This window comes from Podarcis gaigeae (assembly GCF_964106915.1).
Source record: "Podarcis gaigeae genome assembly, chromosome: 2".
Classification (NCBI taxonomy): Eukaryota; Metazoa; Chordata; class Lepidosauria; order Squamata; family Lacertidae; genus Podarcis; species Podarcis gaigeae.
The window spans coordinates 114,981,182-115,003,702 of record NC_139679.1 but is presented as its reverse complement, the minus strand read 5'-3'; the positions used below and the strand labels follow the sequence as shown (position 1 = coordinate 115,003,702).

The 22,521-nt window shown below is 45.5% G+C and overlaps 2 protein-coding genes across 10 annotated transcripts in view; one reads left to right on the top strand and one right to left on the bottom strand.

Moving 5' to 3' along the window:
• LOC310837496 (uncharacterized protein) overlaps positions 1-22,521 on the bottom strand; it is a 38,140-nt gene that overhangs the window by 4,491 nt on the left and 11,128 nt on the right. Inside the window, exons 1-5 of one of the 5 annotated variants that reach the window (XM_083724163.1) lie at positions 7,951-8,325; positions 6,207-6,359; positions 4,655-4,759; positions 2,322-2,417; positions 894-1,013 (exon numbers count right to left, since the gene is read on the bottom strand). In XM_083724163.1, the coding sequence (XP_083580289.1) occupies positions 894-1,013; positions 2,322-2,417; positions 4,655-4,736 (298 nt within the window). In that variant the 5' untranslated portion in view covers positions 4,737-4,759; positions 6,207-6,359; positions 7,951-8,325. Of the gene's footprint in view, positions 1-893; positions 1,014-2,321; positions 2,418-4,654; positions 4,760-6,206; positions 6,360-7,950; positions 8,327-22,521 lie in introns of those variants that run through there. The other 4 variants (XM_083724165.1, XM_083724164.1, XM_083724166.1 and 1 more) reach the window with 4 other exon arrangements.
• LOC310837276 (uncharacterized protein) lies at positions 410-22,519 on the top strand. 5 transcript variants are annotated; one of them, XM_083723572.1, is made up of 8 exons: positions 410-748; positions 12,133-12,200; positions 14,404-14,530; positions 16,506-16,619; positions 16,975-17,109; positions 17,914-18,015; positions 19,603-19,692; positions 20,411-22,519. In XM_083723572.1, exons 2-8 carry the CDS (start codon positions 12,180-12,182, stop codon positions 22,363-22,365), a joined length of 2,544 nt encoding a protein of 847 aa, XP_083579698.1. In that variant the 5' UTR covers positions 410-748; positions 12,133-12,179; the 3' UTR covers positions 22,366-22,519. The 5 variants fall into 5 exon arrangements, with proteins under 5 accessions (XP_083579698.1, XP_083579699.1, XP_083579697.1 ...); XM_083723573.1 differs by lacking the exon at positions 410-748 and adding an exon at positions 8,472-8,495; XM_083723571.1 differs by lacking the exon at positions 410-748 and adding an exon at positions 11,260-11,422.

The window sequence follows — 22,521 nt, the reverse complement described above, 5'->3', positions numbered from 1 at the left end:
TCCTCTGAGGCCCTTCTTTGTGTGCCTCCTCAAGAGGTCTGGAGGGTGGCAACACAAGAAGGGGCCTTTTCTAAAGTGGCTCCCCATTTGTGGAGCGCTCTCCCCAGGGAGGCTCGCCTGACACCTTTATCACATGTCTTTAGGCACCAGGCAAAATTGTTCCTCTTTAGCCAGGCTGATTAATATTCTACAGTCTTTAAATATGTCTGTGGGAGTGGGGAGAGGCTTATTGTTTTGTTTTAACTTTTTGTTTTGTGCTTCCGCCCAGTATTTTCATCTTTTGAACTGCTCCAAAATCTTCAGAAGTAGAGCAGTATATAACGATACAATAATCTTTATTGTCATTGTCCCATACAGAACAACAAAACTGAAAAAAATCCACATCTACATTTAATAAATTGATTGAGTAATGTGAGGGGAGAAAAGGTGCCCAGCTCAGCAGACAAGCTTACTTTGGAATCACAGACACAATGGGGTTGCAGGCACGAAGAACGCTATGGGGCATTCTCCTGGGTTCTAGAACATTCCAAGACTACAGAACCACTGGCGGGTGTGTGTGTTCGTTTCTGCCCCTGTGCTGTCCTCCTCTCTAAGGATCAAAGCTACACATCAAGGCTTTCAAATGCCAAAGCCAGCCTTTATTAAGGTTTTCTTCTCACAACGTTCAAATCTTGGGTGTTTCAAGGTTGGGGAGAATGTGCGAAACCTGGGGATGATCGACAGAAGAGAGGTGTGCCGCAGATTCAGAGTAAGTCACTGGGAGAGGGGAAGGCAGCAGGGCAAGCGCAGTGGCAGAGCAAATCCGGTGTTTCTATGGGTCCAGAACGCACCAACCTCCCTGCCACCTCACCCTGCTGAGGTGCTGGTGTTGTGGGAGAGCTGCTTCTGGTCACCTGTGCAACTTAGGGGAATCCACCCCTCACCTGAACAGGAAGCCCCAACAGCCTTGTTTTCCTCCATGCCTCCACCATCAGGTTCGTCTTCTTCCATCTTTACCATTACTTCAGGGAATCCTGATCAATACAGGGAAGGCAACAGGTGAGTGCCAGCTAGTTTTCTGTGGAAAAATTCCTCTCGCCTCCCTCAGTACATAACAGCTTTCAAATGAGGTGGCTTCTCCATTCCCTCACCAGTGGTGTGGCCCGGAGCCTCATTTTCTTCCCTTCTTCTTTGTTTTGTGCTACAGAACCCAAGCTGCCTCTCCTCCTCATTAAAATTCAGGAATCCCACTCGGGCTTGAAAACTGAAATTCCTGCTAAAGTGCAGAAGTCGCCGACATAATCATGTAGGGAATAATGTGAAATGCACCAGAGGGGTGTTCATTTTAACCCCCACGTGTACCTCCAAAGTTTGTGAAGGGTCTTGTGGGAAGCCCCACAGCCTGCTGGCTGAGCATATGGAGTTGTTGCGGGGTGGGGTGGGCCTCGATCCACAAGAGCTTACGCCACATTAAATCCTTCAGGATTCCAGGAGCCACCACACGCTTTGTCGTTTTTTGCTGCCAGAGATGAATATGGCCACCCCACTGGAATGCTGGGAAACCAGGGAGAGGCCTGCTCACAGATGATGGCAAAATTAGGGTTGCCATACATCTGGAATTTCCTGGACACAGCTGGAATACAGCAGTTGGAAGCAGAAATGACCGAAATGCCTGGGAAAATCCGGACATATGTCAAAAGTCTGGATTTTGCCAAATTTCATTTTTGAGATTTTGCACAACAACGTTGGCCGAAAAGAATACAGTGGTACCTCGGGTTACATACGCTTCAGGTTACAGACTCTGCTAACCCAGAAATAGTGCTTCAGGTTAAGAACTTTGCTTCAGGATAAGAACAGAAATCGTGTTCTGGCGGCCCGGCAGCAGCAGGAGGCCCCATTAGCTAAAGTGGTGCTTCAGGTTAAGAACAGTTTCAGGTTAAGAACAGACCTCCGGAACGAATTAAGTACTTAACCAGAGGTACCACTGTAATAAAAAAACAACCTCAACAACTTTGCCAAAAAAAGGTCCGAATTTTCACTTTCTGAAATACAGTGGTACCTCAATTTTTGAATGTAATCCGTTCTGGAAGACCGTTTGAGTTCTGAAACGTTCAAAAACCAAAAACTCAACAGCCAACATCTAGGCGTCTGGATCTTGCACTCAGCGGAAGCCGTGTGGCATGTTTGACTTCCAAGGTGTGTTCGAAAACTGAAGCATTTACTTCTGGGTTTATGGCGTTCGAAAACTGAAATGTTCGTCAACGGAGACGTTCGGAAGCCGAGGTACCACAATATGGCAACCCTAGCTAAATGGGTCCCAGTTTCTCGATTAGATCTTTCACCTGACTGGGCAGTTTGGGAAGTGCTGTTTTCCTCAGAAGTCTGATGATTCAGGGCCCAAGGTTCCTCTTCTTCTTTTATCCTCACGTCAGGGAACTCTGATCAAGAGAAAAACATCAGAAGAAGAGGTACAGGAGGATGGTTCAATCATGAGTGGCAGGCAGTTTCTCTGCCTCCTCCTATTCTGAGCTGCCCACATATTAAGGTCTGTATGAGAGGAAGGTCTGCTGGTGGCCCACACACCCCTAATGACACTTGTGGGATGGAGTCCCATGCGCAGGGCTCTCTCTTGCCGTTGGAGCACCAACCCCTCTGAGGCGCACCTCATCACAACATTGGTGTCGTTTCATGAGCCGGTGAAGATGCATCTCTGTTCTTAGGATTTTGGGGTGGGTGAGATGAAGCCCCTCAATTTCTGTTGCTGCTGGTGGTTTTATCGTAAGCGGATTCTGTATTTTGTTTTTTCCTACACTGTTTCAATTCTATGGTTTAAAAATGTTTGCTTTGGGCGGTATAACATTCCTTGCCCTGGGACTTTTGGGCGAAAGGCAGATTATAAAGTAAAGGTAAAGGGACCCCTGGCCGTTAGGTCCAGTCGCGGACAACTCTGGGGTTGTGGCGCTCATCTCGCTTTATTGGCGAGGGAGCCAGGGTGCAGCTTCCGGATCATGTGGCCAGCATGACTAAGCCGCTTTTGGAAAACCAGAGCAGCGCATGGAAACGCTGTTTACCTTCCCTTCCCTATTTATCTACTTGCACTTTGACGTGCTTTCGAACTGCTAGGTTGGCAGGAGCAGGGACCGAGCAATGGGAGCTCACCCTGTTGCGGGGATTCGAACCACCAACCTTCTGATCGGCAAGCCCTAGGCTCTGTGGTTTAACTCACAACGCCACCTGTGATAACTGTTAATGTTGTGGTTCTTATCAACAGTTTTATCAACTGGGTGCACTGCCCACATGATCCATGCTTGTTTCCTTTGATCTGTGCTCTGTGGGGGCTGAGCTCTCTCTGGAGAGCAGTCTCTCTGGGAAGTCGTTTTGTTTTTTGTTAAGAGGCAGAGAGCTGCAAACATGCAGCTAGATTCTGCAGGTTTTCTTTTCTGTTTTGAGTGCTACTCAATAAAGAGTTTTGGATTAGAAGCACTGGTGTCGAGCTGCGTTACTGAGGACACCACGTCGACACAGAAAAGCCATTTGATGCTGCGTGTGAACTCTGCTATTGTCCGGCAACCGGAGAGAGTGGCAGCGCGCAGAGTGGCAGCGTGTGGGCACCATTGGAAGTTTGTCGGAGTGACAATAAATCAAATTTATTGCAGGGCCGTTGCAGCAGACTCAGTGGGTCAATAGATATACGACCCAACAAACTTTCACAGTTAAGGGATGAATGAATGAATGATCATGATGAAGAATCTTTCTTTCTCCACGACTACAAGAAGAAAATAAAATCTCATGGCAGGGGGTGGGGGAAGACCCTCAGAATCAGAAAGTGTGAGGCTCTCCATATAGCTTCATTGCTAATGTGAACTAATAAAAAAGGACCCAAAACACATTCATATACAAACAGAGCACATTAGAATAGCCACCTGTCATTTTGTGACCAAGCAGAATTGAACTCCCTCTTAAAAAGCAGAGACATCACCTTGCCAACAAAGGTCCGTATAGTTAAAGCCATGGTTTTTCCAATAGTGATGTATGGAAGTGAGAGCTGGACCACAAAGAAGGCTGATCGCCGAAGAATTGATGCTTTTGAATTATGGTGCTAGAGGAGAGTCATGAGAGTCCCATGGACTGCAAGAAGATCAAACCTCTCCATTCTTAAGGAAATCAGCCCTGAGTGCTCACTGGAAGGACAGATCGTGAAGCTGAGGCTCCAATACTTTGGCCACCTCATGAGAAGAGAAGACTCCCTGGAAAAGACCCTGATGTTGGGAAAGATTGAGGGCACAAGGAGAAGGGGACGACAGAGAACGAGATGGTTGGACAGTGTTCTCGAAGCTACCAGCATGCGTTTGACCAAACTGTGGGAGGCAGTGGAAGACAGGAGTGCCTGGTGTCCTCTGGTCCATGGGGTCAGACACGACTAAACAACTAAAGAATAAGGCACCCACAGGTGTACAGGGAGTTCAATTCTGCTTCCTGCAGGGATAGGATTTGAGAGCAGCCCAACTACCCACATCTCTCCATGCCCCATAGGACATCAGGCAGATGGGCACAATTTAGGGGGAAACAACCTTGTAGTCAAATGGGGAGGCCTGGTGTTTCAAATTTGGTCGGGGGGCCAAATTTCCCTAGGTAACCTGTATTATCCAAATCCACCCCACACCTAGCCAGTCACCTGGGAAGATCTCGCTTTCCTCAGAGCCCTGGGGACCGGCTGCCGGGAGGTCTTCCTCATCTTCTTTTTCTTCCTCCTTCATTTTCAGTGTCACCTTAGGACACCCTGAAATCAAGAGAAAGCAGAAGGAGAAAGTGTAAGGATGGAAAAGACTGTGGATGGGGAGTTGGGGGGAGGGATGTGGACTAGTTTCTGCTCAAATACCAGGGCTCAACCCCTCTAGTATCTCCAGGTAGGATTGGGAGAGAATTCTCCCTGCCTGAAACTATGGTAAGCTGCTGCCAGTCCGTGTAGACAATATTGAGCTACATAGTCTGACTTCATACTTCCTATGTTCCTAAGAAGAATAGAGAATGGCAGAAGCATAATAATAATAATAATAATAATAATAATAATAATTTTTCTTTATACCCCGCCCTCCCCAGCCAAGGCCAGGCTCAGGGCGGCTAACAAGCAATAATAAAAACAAGTTGAATGGATACAAGTTAAAAACAAAATTAAAATACAACATTAAAAATATTGAAATATTAAAATATTAAAATGTAGCCTCATCGCAGGAGGAGAAGGAAAAGAAAAAAGAAAGAGGGGGAGGGAATCAAATTGGCTCCAAGCCAAAGGCTAGGCGGAACAACTCTGTCTTACAGGGCCTGTGGAAAGAAATCAGATCCTGCAGGGCCCTGGTCTCATGAGACAGAGCATTCCACCAGGCCGGAGCCAGTGTTGAGAAGGCCCTGGCTCTGGTTGAAGCCAATCTAACTTCCTTAGGGCCTGGGACCACTAGGGTGTTGCTATTTATGGACCTTAAGGTCCTCCGTGGGGCATACTGGGAGAGGCGGTCCCGTAGGTACGAGGGTCCTAGGCCGTGAAGAGCTTTAAAGGTCAAAACCAGCACCTTGAACCTGACCCTGTACTCCACCGGGAGCCAGTGCAGCTGGAAAAGCACTGGGTGAATATGCTCCCATGGCAGAGACCCCGTAAGGAGCCTCCCTGCAGCATTCTGCACCCGCTGGAGTTTCTGGGACAGCTTCAAGGGCAGCCCTGCGTAGAGCATAAGGGCAGAAAACGTTCAATGGCTGCTATAGAGGACTGCCAGCTCCCTTCCTGGTGCTGATCCAGATCTTTTTAGCAGTGGCCAGAAACCGAGTAGGTGGCACGGTGGAAAAACTCAAGGTCCGCTTTTTCTCCCTGCCCCATGGGAGTTAATGAGAGGTTCTGCATCTCAAACCCTCAAGGTTCTTCAGCTAATAATTCTGTCCCTGAGGCGTCAATACCAAAAGCATACTTATTAGAAAGGGAGGCTGGTCCATTAGCACAAAGGGGCCACTGCCAGCTCTGCCTTCTCAGGGGCTATGGCTCCACCTAGTGTTGGCCTCACTGCCTTTCACCCTATCAGATGGATACCAGCTGCCAATGGAGCTTTACAATGGCTTTTGATCAAACAGCCAGAGGATTACTCTGGTAAAATGATTTTAAGCAGAAGCATTGTAACAAATCCCCGAACAACTGGTCTATTGGTCTATAATGACACGTTCTCTGTGCAACTGTCTCTCACCTGAGTGGGCAGCTGAGGAAGTCTTGGCGATCTCCACTCCTATAATTCGCTGTACCGTCTCTTGTTCTGTCAGATCAGGAGCTTCTGATTAGGAGAAAGATGGGGAGGGGGGGACCCAAGGCAGTGCTGAGGAGAGATTTCAATCTTTGCAAGCTGCAGGAAAGAATACAGCTGGTTTCTATACAAGAACGGAAGAAGATAAAAAAGCCAGCTGGATCAGACCAACAGTTCAGCATTCTGCTATGGTACACCAATTGTGGAACGACTTTCCCAAATATTATCAGACTTTTCACATGCTGCTGTTTTTAATTATTACTACCAGTCTATTTAAAGACCTGATCATGACCCTGGGTTGATTTTAAAACATTAATGCTGGATGTTTTCCAATTTGTTGGGGGGGGGGGGTTTAGTTGAAATTTATAATATAATTTTCAATATATGTTGCAATTTAATTTGACTAGCTGCCTTTTACTCTAACATGATTTTTTTCCTTTGTATTTTTATGTTGTGAACCGCCCCGAGATCTACCGGCAAAGGGCAGTGTAAAAAGTCAATTAAAAAATAAATGAAATAAAAGATGGAGGGAAAAAATGTTTAAATAAACAGGTGGTGAGAGCTTGAAAGGTTTTTTATAATTTTCACCCAGAAGAGAGATAAAAGATTGCAGATGTGTGCCGAAGAGAAGAACAGAAATGATAGAAAATGAGATAAGGTAGACATTTCAATGGGTGGGAACAGCTGTTATCCTCAACACAAGTCCTACTGAAGAGGACATAAATAATGCCCTGTTATTTACTTATTACGTCTCTAATCTTGCTTTCCGGCAAGGAGCTCAAGGCGGGCGACATTGCATCCTCGTCCCCAATTTCTCCTCTCAACAACCCTGAAAGGTAGTCCAGTCTTAGAGAAGGGGCTGTCCAAAGGCTGACTTCATGTCTTGAGTGGGAATTTGAATCTAGGTCTCCTCGCTCCTAATTCAGCCCTCTAACCTAGGCAGCATCTTAAAAAGCAGAGACATCACCTTGCCGACAAAGGTCCGTATAGTTAAAGCCATGGTTTTCCCAGTAGTGATGTATGGAAGTGATAGCTGGACCATAAAGAAGGCTGATCGCCGAAGAATTGATGCTTTTGAATTATGGCGCTGGAGGAGACTCTTGAGAGTCCCATGGACTGCAAGAAGATCAAACCTCTCCATTCTGAAGGAAATCAGCCCTGAGTGCTCACTGGAAGGACAGATCGTGAAGCTGAGGCTCTAATACTTTGGCTCCCTCATGAGAAGAGAAGACTCCCTGGAAAAGACCCTGATGTTGGGAAAGATGAAGGGCACAAGGAGAAGGGGGCGACAGAGGATGAGATGGTTGGACAGTGTTTTCGAAGCTACCAGCATGAGTCTGACCAAACTGTGGGAGGCAGTGGAAGACAGGAGTGCTGGCGTGCTCTGGTCCATGTGGTCACAAAGAGTCAGACACAACTAAACAACAAAATTTACTTATTACGTCTTTAATCTTGCTCTCCTGCAAGGAGCTCAAGGCGGGCGACATTGCATCCTCGCCCCCAATTCCTCCTCTCAACAACCCTGCAAGGTAAGCCAGTCTTAGAGAAGGGGCTGTCCAAAGGCTGACTTCATGCCTTGAGTGGGAATTTGGATCTAAGTCTCCTCGCTGCTAATTCAGCCCTTTAACCACTACACGACACCGTTTTACAATTGTGTGGCACCTTTCCTTGGGGGAGGCGTTGCACTTACGCTTAGGGTCGCTTCCCTGGCGGAAAGGATCCTCGGTCTCTCTGCTCTCCCTTCCGTTGCCGGCTTGAAAGGCACCCTCACCAGGAATCCTTCAAGAAGCGGGATCCTCAACCGATCCCTTTCTTTTCCTCTTGCGTTTGCGCCAGGAATCTCTACCCTCGATCACCACCACCGTCTCCTGCGCGCTTGTCTTTTTTATTTTATTTCTATTTCCCTTTCTCCTCCTCCAACAGATCGCTCGATGGGGAGAGCTGGCGGCTTTGCTCTTTGTTTTCCGCTTCCCACCATGTGATCGAAGGAAAGCCGAGAGGAGGGGAGGGGGGGGGGACACGCAGAAAACCCTCTTGCAAGGCAACCCTCCAAAAAGGAAAAAAAATCCTCCCCCTTGGCTACCTGAGCGCATGGATGGATCGAGGGTGGATACGCTTGGCAATTGATTCCTTGGGGCTGCTTGAATTCATTGCATGCGGGAGTGGGGTTTCTTTTGCAATTTTTATTTGTTTGGTAAAACCCACCACCAATCATATATGCAGGCTTACTCTGAAGTAAGTGGAACGGGAGTGGTGGACTCTCCTTACTTGGAGAGTTATAAGCAGAGGTTGGATGGATGCTTGATTTGAGATTCCTGCGTTGCAGCGGGTTGGACTAGATGACCCTTGGAGTCCCTTCCGACTTTATAATTCTATTATTCTATGATTCTAACTCCGTGATTCTAAACCAGGGGAAGGCAAACTAAGGCCCGGGGGCCGGATCCGGCCCAATCACCTCCTAAATCCGGCCCTCGGACGGTCCGGAAATCAGCGTGTTTTTACATGGGTCGAATGTGTCCTTTTATTTAAAATGCATCTCTGGGTTATTTGTGGGGCATAGGAATTCGTTCATTATTTTCCCCCAAAAAAATATATAGTCCGGCCCCCCACAAGGTCTGAGGGACAGTGGACCGGCCCCCTGCTGAAAAAGTATGCTGACCCTTGTTTTAAACCCTTAACTCTGGAGTTGATGGTTTGTTCCCAGGCAAATGCACAGGGCTGGGTTTCGCGGCTGCCCGCACCCCGAATCTTTTGCGCGCTTACTCGAGAGTAAGCCATTGAACTCAGCGAGTCTTTGTAGTAAAAGCACGCAGGATTGAGTTGCTGATCTTTTGGCCCCTGCCCCTTTCTGCTCCCTTTCTTGGCTCTTGCGCAAAGGTGACTTAAGAGAGCCACCTGCTCTCATTCCTCCAGCCTAACTTTGGCAAATATATGTAGAATACAGTGGTACCTCGGGTTACATACGCTTCAGGTTACAGACTCCGCTAACCCAGAAATATTACCTCGGGTCAAGAACTTTGCTTCAGGATGAGAACAGAAATCGTGCTCCAGTGGCGCCACGGCAGCAGGAGGCCCCATTAGCTAAAGTGGTGCTTCAGGTTAAGAACAGTTTCAAGTACAGACTTCCGGAACGAATTAAGTACTTAACCTGAGGTACCACTGTATATGCATTTGGAAACTAAGGTGCAGAGGATCCTGATGACTGGGCTTCTGTCCGTTCAAATTATATTTTAATTGCTGGTTTTAGATACACTGTGATGCATTTTAAGTATTGTTTTTAACCAGTTTGTTATTATTCTGTATTTTATAACTGATGTTGTAAGCCGCCTTGAAACCTGACTTGGCAGGATAAAAATATATTAAATAGAAAATAGATTTAAAAGAAAGAGAGAGGCAGTGGGGTGGAATCCAGGCTGACTTTGAGCTTCTTGGAGGATGAACCCTATTATTTTCTGCCTTCTGCACATAACAACTGCATTTTGCTTTGTGCCTGGTAACTGTTGCCCATTATTTTTTGTTTGCAATGTTCCATGTTATCCTCTATATCAGAGAATCATAGCATTGTAAAGTTTGAAGGGACCCTGAGGATCATCTAGTCCAACCCCCTACAATGCAGGAATATGCAGCTGTCTCAGACAGGGATCGAACTTGTAAACTTAGCACTATCAGCACCATGCTTTAACCAACTGAGCTATCCATATGTATCCATATATTATAGAAGGGAGCGGGTGATGCTGTGGTCTAAACCACTGGTCCTCTTGGGCTTGCTGATCAGAAGGTCGGTGGTTCAAATCCACACAATGGGGTGAGCTGTTGCTCTGTCCCAGTTTCTGCCAACCTAGCAGTTCGAACGCACACCAGTACAAGTAGATAAATAGATACCGCTGCGGCGGGAAGGTAAAAAGTATTTCTGTGCGCTCTGGTTTCCATCACGGTGTCCCATTGCGCCAGAAGCGGTTTAGTCATGCTGGCCACATGAACTGGAAATCTGTCTGTGGAAAAATGCCAGCTTCCTCAGCCTGAAAGTGAGATGAGTGCCGCAACCCCATAGTCTCCTTTGACTGGACTTAACCGTCCAGGGGTCCTTTACCTTTTCACTTTACCTATTATATGCTTTTACAGTGGTACCTTGAGTTAAGAACTTAATTCGTTCTGGAGGTCCGTTCTTAACCTGAAACTGTTTTTAAACTGAAGCATCACTTTAGCTAATGGGGCCTCCCGCTGCTCAATTTCTGTTCTCATCCTGAAGCAAAGTTCTTAACCTGAAGTACTATTTTTGGCTTAGCAGAGTCTGTAACCTGAAGCATCTGTAACCTGAAGCGTCTGTAACTTGAGGTACCACTGTATTGTTGATCCTTTGGTTTCTAATTGCTATTATAGATGTAATGATTTTTTTAAAAAATGCAATTATTTTCAGTATGTAATACTTTAAAATAGGTTTTTAATGGACTTGTGAAATCGCTTTGAGATGCAATATAGGAAGCAGCCCATAAATGAAACGAATGGGTGGATAAAACGTATTTTTAAAAAAATCATTAATTGCTTCAGGACCCACCCTCACCCATCTTCCCCCCTCCCCCCCCCAATGTCTTAACAAATGAAACTGATTTGTAAAAATGTTACATGGAAAAATACGAGAGACATTACATATACCGGTACTTATGTAAAACAAGAAACTCTTTAATAAAAAAAAAGAACAGACAAAAATTTAATTGCTTCAGGATATTTCATGGGAAGCCCCTCGTAACTGAAATAAATGCATGTGTGCCTAGCATGAGCCTTGCCACTGAGAGGCACTCCGTCTGAGGACATAGCACAGAAGATGGATTTGCACTGCCAGGGATCTGGTGTGGCCTCAGTCACATGGCGGGAAGCGGAAAAGCAGGCGCACAGGTCAGCACAGGCAGTCAGGAGAAGGAGAACTGCGGTGCAACATCAAAAGGGGCACTTCCAAAACATCAACCCGCATAATAATAATTTATATATATATACATATATATATATATATAAAACCCTCCTGGAAGGCATAAAGCCGAGAAGGGCAGGAACTGCAGATGTAGGAAGGAGGAAGAGAGAGAGCCAACAAGAAAGGGGAGGGAGGGGAAAACAGAAAAGAGGAATCGGCTGGTCAGGGATGCAGCTGAGCAGGGAGTGATCTGCTGGTGAGAGAGGGAAAAGGGGGTGAAGTGTGGTGGATGGCGGGGGGGGGGAGATCCACATATTTAGACACCCCCAATATTGTAAATTTGTGCATTGGAAAAACAATTTCCTGAGGCTTTTGTCTCAAAGCTGATCTCAAAGGGGGAAAGGATTTTAAATGTCCTCCTCTGCATTTATATTTTTCCCCAATTTGGACTAGACTAGAGGCACATGGTAGATGTGTGGTGTGGTGTGTGTGTGTGTGTGTGTGTGTGTGTGTTATTCCTGAGCCCATGCTCTAAGGCAGGGGTTGCCAACCCTGAAGAAACCTTGACTGGTGTTCGGTTTTTTTAAGTTGGTGCTAGACAGCACAGCAACTAACGAAAGAAAAGCGCTTTGCACATGCACAGAGGCCTGTGTATAGCTGCTCACTCCATATATCCTTGGCCTGAGCTCCCCCCACCCAAAATGCGGGAACTAAAGACCTGCGAGCTCAGGCTCCAGTGAAGCCCTGCGGTCTGCCTCCTTAACTGCTCCCAACTGCCATGGTTCAAAAAACCAACATCTTTGGAACGGAATCCCTGACGGTTGTTTTTACCTTTCCTCATGGACTCAAGCTTGACTCGTCACCTGTTGCAAGACCCCTGTTACAATACGACCACCTCACTTTCCCCACCATCCACTTTTATATCTATGGAGGGCACAGCCCCATGTAACCTTGTCACTTTTCCAGGTCTCGCAGGAGCATCGTCCCCACCTCTGAGGGAAGCGGAAGCAGCAATGGACACACAGCTACCTCAGGTACGGGGGGGGGATGGGTGTGGGGTACCTGGGAGAGGGGCAACTCCTGTATTGAGAGACCCCAGGGTCCAGATTCCTCTGTTCTGGCTGAGTTGAGAGGGGGGTGCCATCGTTCAGCTTCAGCATCCAGGAAGCAAAATTCCTTGGCAAATTCCAAAGCATCAAAGGGATGCAGAAGTAGGACTGGACCCCAAGTTGACTTGTTTTAGTGCTCAAGATCACAGCAAAGTGTTGGTAGTCTTCTGGGATCATGTACTAGAAGTTTGAACTATGAGCTGGAAAGAAAACCCCCAATTCAAATCTCAGGATAGGGCTTAGCTAAATGTGATTTGGGCAGTTCATAGACAGATTCTTGTGGGGTGTGTTGCAATAGCAACCAAAGCATACACACACCCCATGCCAAATAAAGGACCGTGGTGCAGATGGAGGGGGTTTCAGTACAGTGGTACCTCAGGTTACAGACGCTTCAGATTGCAGATGCTTCAGGTTACAGACTCTGCTAACCCAGAAATAGTACCTCAGGTTAAGAACTTTGCTTCAGGATGAGAACAGAAATTGAGCGGCGGCGGTGGGAGGCCCCATTAGCTAATGTGGTACCTCAGGTTAAGAACAGTTTCAGGTTAAGAATGGACCTCTGGAACGAATTAAGTTCTTAACCCAAGGTACCACTGTATGTTTGGTACGTTTCTGCCGTGAGGGTAACTTTGGGAGACAGGGTGATATTAGGACAATGACATTAAGGAGTTAATCCCACCTTTCCCCACCACTGCCATCCTGATCCAGATTGGCAGGTGTAGGCAACAACACTCATTTTTAAAAAATTGCAGGAGACCCAGTTGTAGGTCTGCCATGCTGCTAGCTACTTGAATACTCAGTGGCCTCAAAAACAACCCACGGTCTGTCTTGTTTTTAAGCTTAGTTTACAGGGTTGTTGTAAGGATTACAGAGGAAATGGGTGAAACCCAACTGAGTCAATCTTGAGGGTACAAGTCAGCGAATTCATCCATCTATATCAGTCAGTCTCCTCTGAGTGTGACTAACAATGGATATTGGCCATTGGACATAGATTGCCTAGCTGTTTTTATTTAGGCAATTTATAAGCTGCCCTTCTGCAAAAGGACTTTTAGTGTGGTGTACAATTTAAAGCAAAAGTCACAAAAGTCACAAAAACCAAACAACACTTGTTGCTTCCAGACAGCCTGTTTAGTAAGCATGCCTCCTGATTTGTTTGCAAGATTAGACGACGTGGGCTATTTACTGAGCATTCACACATTTATGGGGAGGTTCGATGCTGCTGCATCAAAGCAAGCATTATCCCACACTTTCCAGTATTTTCCCCATCTTTTTCCTTATTACAAAACATCTGTTCTTTTGGGGAAAGCCAGGTCTCTGTGCCAATCAACTATAATTGCGCAATCTGAATTTACCAGTACCTTGGAAGTTGAACGGAATTCGTTCCGGAAGTCTGTTCGACTTCCAAAACGTTCAGAAACCAAAGTGTGGCTTCTGATTGGCTGCAGGAAGGTCCTGCAGCCAATTGGAAGCCGCTGAAGCCGTGCCGGACGTTTGGCTTCTGAAAATCATCTGAAAACTGGAACACTCACTTCTGGGTTTCAATAGTTCGGGAGCTGATTTGTTCGTGAGCCAAGGCATTCGAGATCCAAGGTACGACTGTATGTGATAGCAGCCACCCAGAATAAGGTTACCAGACGTCCCTGTTTCCTGGGGACAGAACCCGGATGAATGAATTCTATTATTTCGGTCACAGACCAATTCCAGCCCACAAACAATATCAAGGAAGTCATGAAACACAATAGAGATACATTTGAATTTGCAATTAGGTATAACAGGATATAACAGGGACAATACAAATATAGCAACAGTTAAAAATATATAAAAATATATAAATTAAAACTTAAGTCACTAACATATAACCTAAAATTATCATTTAAAGCCTTAATCATTATGATAGCACAGCTTGTTCCCTAAGTTTTATGGCAATCACACCGAATTTGGCTTACAAATCAGTTTCCTGACAAAATCCATCCATTTAGTGGGAAGTTGAAAAGTGTCCCTGGATTCATTGAGAAAAATCTGGTAACCTTAGCCCAGAATCATCCCAAGTCATAGTTATCTGTAGCAACAGGGAACTTCATATTTGCATCACACTTTCCCTAAATGTTGCTATTTCCTTTCTTTCCAGGGCTGTGTGGCTTTTGAGGATGTGGCTGTGTATTTCACAGAGAGTGAGTGGGGTCTATTGGATACACATGAAAAGGCTTTGTACCGGGACGTCATGCAGGAAAATTATGGGCATGTAGCCTCTTTAGGTAAGCGCCCTTTTTCTCATCTTTTGATAGGAAATGTAATTCTCTCCCCTCCCCTCCACCCCTTTCATTCAGAAATTCATTTCAACACACACTTCTGACGGTGTGGGACTTGCTCTAGGAGAGAGGTACAGTGGTGCCCCGCAAGACGAAATTAATTCGTTCCGCAAGTTTTTTCGTCTTGCGAGTTTTTCGTCTTGCGAAGCACGGTTTCCCATAGGAATGCATTAAAAATCAATTATTGCGTTCCTATGGAAACCGCCTTCAGACCAGGTCTGGGACAGTCTGTCCCCCGACCTCTTCTGAAGGCTGAGGGGGGGGACAAGGGCTTTTCTTCCCACCCCCAGCATTTTAAAAAACCCCGGGACAGCATTTTAAAATGCTGGCGGGCGGCAGCAAAGGCTTCGCTGCCGCCCGCCAGCATTTAAAAATCGCCCCGGGACAGTGGAGGACTTCTCCGCTGTCCCGGGGCGATTTAAAAGCCCCCGGGAAGGCAGGCACGGGGGAGCAAAGACTTTTGCCCCCCGCCCGCCTTCAGAAGAGGTCCTGGACCTCTTCTGAAGGCGGGCGGGGGGCAAAGGTCTTTGCTCCCCCCTTCAAAAGCAGTCCGGGACAGAGGAGAAACACGCTGCGTTTCTCCGCTCTCCCGGGAAGGCAGGCAGGGGGAAGCAAAGACTTTCGCCCCCCGCCCGCCTTCAGAAGAGGTCCTGGACGGCTTTTGAAGCGCTTCCCTGCTATCCCGGACTGCTTTTAAAATGCTGGCGGTGGGGAGCAAAGCCTTTCGGCCCCCGCCGGCCTTCCTGGACCTCTTCTGAAGGCCGGAGGGGGGGGGGAAGGCTTTGCTCCCCACCGCCAGCATTTAAAAGAGGTCCCCGGAGATTTCCCTATGGGCTTTCTTCTTGCGAAGCAAGCCCATAGGGAAATTCGTCTTGCGAAGTGCCTCAAAAAACGGAAAACCCTTTCGTCTTGCGGGTTTTTCGTCTTGCGAGGCATTCGTCTTGCGGGGCACCACTGTACTCGTATTTTGTAGCATAGAAAGAAAAGTATTATAATGTGTCTGGTAGTAGTACTCTGTTAGTTCCTAACACTGAAAAGATATCTTTTGGGGGTGGATGAGTTCTTAGTTGCTTTTTTTACTTTTACTTTTCTTATTTGCATTTCTTAATGTTTTGAAATTCAATCAAAACAATTTGGGGGGGGGGAAACACATAAAAGATAATCATTAAAATCATAAACTGTAATGGCAAAAATATCTATTAAGATACAGTTCGTTGTCGTGACAACGGCTGCGAGAGTCCTAATAGCACAAGGATGGAAGACTGAAGAAATTCCAGCTAAAGAATCATGGCAAGAAAAATTGATGGACTATGCAGAACTGGCAAAACTGACATATAATCTACGGGACAAGGATAACTGTGACTTTAAAGATGAATGGGAACCCTTTACAAAGTATTTGAAGAGGCAACAAAGTGAATTGCACTCCTTGGCTGGTTTTGAAAAAACATTCACAAACTTTTTATTGACAATAATTAGTTAAATAATTTAAGGATTTATACAACTTTGTAACATACAGAGAACAGCATTCACAGAGAAACCAAAGACTAGAACTGAGGGAAGTCGGGGGGGGGGGGAGGAAAATGGGAAAAAAATTAAGGAGGACATGTTTTTAGATAATATGATTTGTTTAAATCTTTAATAAAAATTATACCAAAAAAGGGGGAAAAGATAGTTTGTAAAAAACCATAGAAACTTTAAATACAGGCTCGTTGAGTGAACTTGCCCTGTGCTGACTTCAAATCCTTAATTCCCCACAATTTCTTCTTCTTTATTTTTTCGTCAATTTTTGTATGGAATTATTTGGTAGCCAGAGCAGTCATGCCAAAATTGGTGTTATATGTTCTGAGTATCATGCTCTGGGCAGAACCATCTTCGAAGGCAGCCCCACATATTACTTGAGTTTCTTCTGTTCCCTGGGCAGGTTTTCGAGTTGTCAAACCCAACTTGATCTCCCAGCTTGAGCAAGAGGAAGACCCATGGATCCCAGACCAGCCAATTGTGGAGGAAAAGGAGATCATTTTGGAATCTGACACAGGTGAGGAAGCTGAGACATCACCCCAATACACATTGAATCCAGTACAAATGGACCCCTGGCCGTTAGGTCCAGTCGCGGATGACTCTGGGGTTGCGGCGCTTATCTACTTGCACTTTGACATGCTTTCAAACTGCTAGGTTGGCAAGAGCAGGGACCAAGCAACAGGAGCTCAACCGCTGACCTTCTGATCGGCAAGCCCTAGGCTCTGTGGTTTAGACCACAGTGCCACCCACGTCCCTGAATCCAGTATACATTGGGCTAAACTCTGGAACGCAATTTTGGTTTCTGCCCCTGTGTAGAGTGATAAAATGTCCCTCTTAACCATACTCTTTCTCACATATTTCCTGTGAACCAGAGATTCCTGATGTGATAATAAAGCTGGAAGAAGAAGAAGAAGAAGAAGAAGAAGAAGAAGAAGAAGAAGAAGAGCAGCAGCTTTGGGTTCTGGACCACCAGTGGCAAAAGACCTTCCCAGGTACTGCCAAATCAGGTGAGGGGTGGAAATTAGGATCAAAAGGATGGCCGGACGGTACATTGCTTTAACGTGATGCAAATAATAAAGAGGATGCAAGATGAACAAAACCAGTGAAAGTCAGCAGTAATAATAATAATACAGTGGTACCTCAGGTTAAGTACTTAATTCGTTCCGGAGGTCCGTACTTAACCTGAAACTGTTCTTAACCTGAAGCACCACTTTAGCTATTGGGGCCTCGTGCTGCCGCCGCGCCACCAGAGCATGATTTCTGTTCTCATTCTGAAGCAAAGTTCTTAACCTGAAGCACTATTTCTGGGTTAGCGGCATCTGTAACCTGAAGCGTATATAACCTGAAACGTATGTAACCCGAGGTACCACTGTAATAATAGTAATAACCACAATAAGAAGCATCCTAAAAAATACTAAAATAGTGAGTGTTAAAAAACAAAGACAAAATCCAGGAGGAGGACCACAAATAATTATGGTAAGATAGCAATTGCATCCATCCTCCAAAGGCTAAAATGGAAAGTGTTGATGACCTTCTGCTACAACGTTGAGAATGTGGACGACGAACTTCCCTAGGCAGTTTACAACCAGATTACAAATCAGGGGAGGGATCTGATAAGTCAAATGAAAAGTAACTCTTGAACAAAACTCTTGCGTTGCAGCGGGGCTCGACTAGATGACCCTCAGGCTCCCTTCCAACTCTACAGTTCTGTTCTGATTCTCTAGTTGTGCTCTGCATCGGAGGTCAGCTGTTGGAATATTGCACCTGAACACTTCGTTTTACCTCTTCTTTCCCTACCCCCTTTGATTCAGGATTTCCCAACCTCGTGATAAAGCAAGAACAGGAAGAGGAGCCCTGCTTCCCAGAAAACCCAGGAGCCGACGAAAATGCGAATGCTGCTGCAGATCAGTCAGGTGTGGTAACAGTTCTTCTGATCTGGGGTTCACCACCAAGGTTTTAATTTTAAAGGGTTTACGTGGGCATTTCTCCCCAGGGCCCTCACTCCTTTTCTGCAGGTGCACAAGATAATCGTGGGAACATAGTAATAATAATAATAATAAATTTTATTTATATCCCGCCCTCCCCAGCCGAAGCCGGGCTCATTGTTAACAACAATAAAACAGTACAACAGTACAACACAAGACAACACACTAAAATCATTCATTATAAAATTAATTCAAATGAAACCAATGGCAACCATTGGGCCAGAGCTCCGTGAAGACTGCCGAAGGAGGGGGTCAGGCTGTGCCCTGGCCAAAGGCCTGGTGGAACAGCTCCGTCTTGCAGGCCCTGCGGAAAGATGTCAAGTCCCGCAGGGCCTTGGTCTCTTGTAACAGAGTGTTCCACCAGATTGGAGCCACTGCAAGCTTATCCCTGATCCTAACTCAGATCGGCTCAGTGTATTCTCCTCCGACCAGCAAGTAGTTCTCTAGGGGCACAGCCTGGGTTCTTTTTCAGACCTATTGGGGATGGCTAGGACTGTACCTGAGAACTTTCTTCATAAAGAATGGGATGGTACAGTCCCTTTCGCACCAGGCCCTGCTGGGTCCTTGCAACCCGGAACTGTCCAGATGTTTCAGCCCCTTTCAGCACGACTGTCTTGGCCGGAGCTTGGCCTAGGAACCAAACCTGATCTAAAAGCCTTAAAAGTCACGACTGCCAGACTTTTATGTGCACAAAAATGGAAGGGCACATCATTACTAATAATGGAAGAATGGCTGCTAAAACTGACGAACTTAGCTGAGATGGCGAAGCTGATGTGTTTGATCAGAGAAAAGGCACTTTAAAAAAAAATTTCAACACAATAATTTTAACAAAAATACATCGTCCACATTGGTTCCCCCCCTCCATTTTCCTCCCCCCCCCAAACAAAAAACCCAACCTCCCCCCACCCCCGGACTTCCCTCAACTCCTTTCTCTGGTTTCTCATCACATCTTTCTGTCTGCATGTTATGAAATTGTAAAGATCCTCAAATTATCTATCTATATATTACAATAAAGAGTTTGTGAATGTTTATTCAAAACCTGCCAAAGAGTCCAGTTCATTTTGTTGCTTCTTCAAATATTTCATAAAAGGTTCCCATTCATCTTTAAAATCACAGTTATCCTTGTCACGTAGTCTGTGTGTCAGTTTTGCCAATTCCATATAGTCCATCAGTTTTTCTTGCCATAGTTCTTTCATCAGGATTTCCTCATTCTTCCATAGCAGACAGATGAAGAATAAAAAGTTCTTTATTTTCTATATCTTATTCTTCTATCTTTCTCTTTTACCCTCTTTTCTACTTTTTAAATTTTATTTCTTTTCCTTGCTCTGTTTCTTTCTCTCCCCCACCCCTTTTGTGATTTTATTGTATCTAGATAAAAGTCTTGGTTTGTTTTTTAAAAAGGGAGACGATAATAAGTTTTGTATTTTTCTTTGTAAGCCTTAATAAAATTTATTTAAAAAAATAAAAGTCTTAAAAAAACATAGAACCTTCTCTGATCTCCTTCCTCCTAAACAGGATTTCCTGGTATAATCATAAAGCTGGAACTGAAAGGAGAGACCTGGGCCCAAGATTTCCAAGAAACTGAGGAAAGGGCAACTGTTTCAGGTGAGGCAAACCACAGTGCCAACAGCAGGAAACAGGAAGAACTTTGGCAGGAAGCTAGTCTCCACTTGCCAAATAAAAAGAGGGTGCCTGGGACACTAAGAAAAGGTTTATATTTTTTTTCCAAAATATAGTCCGGCCCCCACACAAGGTCTGTGGGACAGTGGACCGGCCCCCTGCTGAAAAAGTTTGAGCTAAAGTGACATACCATCCTTGTGTCTTTTCCCTTTTCGGTGCCAGGGCCCTGAGGCAGAGAGGGGAGAAGATCTGCTATGTGGTACCTCAGGTTACAGATGCTTCAGGTTACAGATTCCGCTAACCCAGAAATACTACCTCGGGTTAAGAACTTTGTTTCAGGATGAGAACAGAAATTGCGTGATGGTGGCGCAGCAGCAGCGGGAGGCCCCATTAGCTAAAGTGGTACCTCAGGTTAAGAACAGTTTCAGGTTAAGAATGGACCTCCGGAACGAATTAAGTTCTTAACCTGAGGTACCACTGTATAAGAAAACAAGGGAGGTGTTCATAGTGAGTTCCGGTACCTCTTTTTCTATAAAAATAGCCCTGGTCTGGTTGTCCCTTATGGAAGCCAAATTAAATATCTTTATCAAGTAAACAAAACAGTGAATTGCCACACGTTTTGGTTGATGACTTCTTTCCTCAGAAGACAAACTAAGGCAATAGATCTCTTACTGCTATCACAATTCTCTGTTTATCCGGACAGGCAATGGGTACATGAAGGAGGAAGGCCTCTTCCCACCGGAAAGCACTCATCAAGTGGCAACGGATGAGACACTCTTGGGAACTGCCAAGGAGGGAATCTTCCGGTATCCAAAGAAGGCCGAGGTCTCTGTGAAAGAAGGCCAAGCAGAGAGGCACCAAGGAAATGCCTCTGGAAAGAGAGCTAGAAAGACTTTATCTCATGGGGGAAGTGGCGTCAATGAAACCAAACTCCAGAAGAGAATCCATAAGTCTGGGAGAATGCTTAAAAAAGGAGAGGAACCATATAAATACCTAGGTGACGATAAGAGATCTGGTTGGAGATATTACCTGATGACCCATGGGAAGAGCCACGCAGGAGAGAAACTATATACATGCTTAGTCTGTGGGAAAAGATTCTTTCGGAGATCACATCTTATTAGACACAAGCTAAATCATACAGGGGAGAAACCATATACGTGTTCAGTCTGCGGGAAAAGCTTCAATCAAAGATCCCATCTTATTAGCCATGAAAGGACCCATACAGGGGAAAAACCATACCCATGCTCTGTCTGTGGTAAAAACCTGAGTCGTAAGGCACTCCTTATAAGACATGAGAGAATTCATACGGGAGAGAAGCCTTACAAGTGCTCTGAGTGTGGTAAAAGCTTCTGTCAGAGCTCTGGGCTTGTTGCGCACAAGATCACCCACACAGGAGAGAAACCATATGCGTGTTCAGTCTGTGGGAAAAGCTTTAGTCGCAAAGCAAGCCTTATCAGACATGAGAGAATTCATATGGGAGAGAAACCATATATATGTCCAGTCTGTGGTAAAAACTTCAGCCAGTGCTCCGGCCTCCTTCAGCATGAAAGAATTCATACAGGAGAGATCCCATATAAGTGTTCTATCTGCGGGAAAAGTTTCAGTCGTAAAGACTGCCTTCTGGGACACAAGGGAACCCATACGGGAGAAAAACCATATTCGTGCTCTATCTGTGGGAAAAGATTCAATTGGAAAAGTTACCTGGCTGTCCACGAGAGAAGCCATAATGAAGAAAAGTCGTATATATGTGCAATCTGTGGGAAAAGCTTCAACCAAAGATCCAATCTTCTTAGCCATGAAAAAACTCATACACAAGAAAAAACGTACACATGTTCTATCTGTGGTAAAAGCTTCATTCACAAAGTAAGCCTTATTAGACATGAACGAGTCCATACTGGAGAGACACCCTATAAATGTTCGGTATGTGGAAAAGGTTGCAGCGGGAGAACTAATCTTATTTCACACGAAAGAACTCACACGGAAGAAAGGCCTTATGCCTGCTCGTTCTGTGGTAAAAGTTTCAAGCAAAGATCCAACCTCACAAGCCATGAAAGAATTCATACTGGAGAAACTCCCTTTATGTGTTCAGTCTGTGGTAAAAGCTTCAGCTGTAAAGCAAATCTTCTTGGACACATGAGAACGCACACAGGGGAGAAACCGTATTCGTGCTCAGTTTGTGGGAAAAGCTTTGGTAACAAATCACAAGTGGTCATACACGAGAGGATTCATACGGGGGAAAAACCATACACCTGCTCAGTCTGCGGTAAAAGATTCAAACACAGAACGAGCTACACCGAACACCAAAAAATCCACACGCAGGAGAAACCGTACACATGCTCAGTCTGTAGCAGAAGCTTCAGTCGTAAGGAGCACCTGATTATTCATGGGAGAATCCACACCGGAGAGAAGCCATATTCATGCTCAGTCTGTGACAAGAGTTTCAAGCAAAAGTCGAGCCTTACTTCACATGAGAGAAGCCACACAGGAGAGAAACCACATACATGCTCAGTCTGCGGTAAAAGTTTCAATCGACGATCAAACCTTATTCATCATGAGAGAATTCACACGGGAGAAAAACCACACCAATGCACCGTCTGTGATAAAAGCTTCCGGAGTAAAGCATACCTGAGGAGACATGAGAAAATCCATGCGAGATAAGGCAATATGGGAGGTGGGGCGGCGATATGGGGAGTGAAAATTGAAGTTGGTAAAAGATGGTTAAAGAGAAAGAAATTATATATATATGTAACTCTAAACCACAGTACAGCACTATAGGAGTGAGTCTGTGTGGCCGGCAAAAAGCGTTTGGAAAAT

Coding starts and splice junctions, on each gene's coding strand:
- LOC310837276 (XM_083723572.1), top strand. CDS start 12,180: ATGGACACACAGCTACCTCAG. Junction 14,531..16,505: donor TGGGCATGTAGCCTCTTTAG/GTAAGCGCCCTT, acceptor TTCCCTGGGCAG/GTTTTCGAGTTGTCAAACCC. Junction 18,016..19,602: donor TGCTGCTGCAGATCAGTCAG/GTGTGGTAACAG, acceptor CCTCCTAAACAG/GATTTCCTGGTATAATCATA.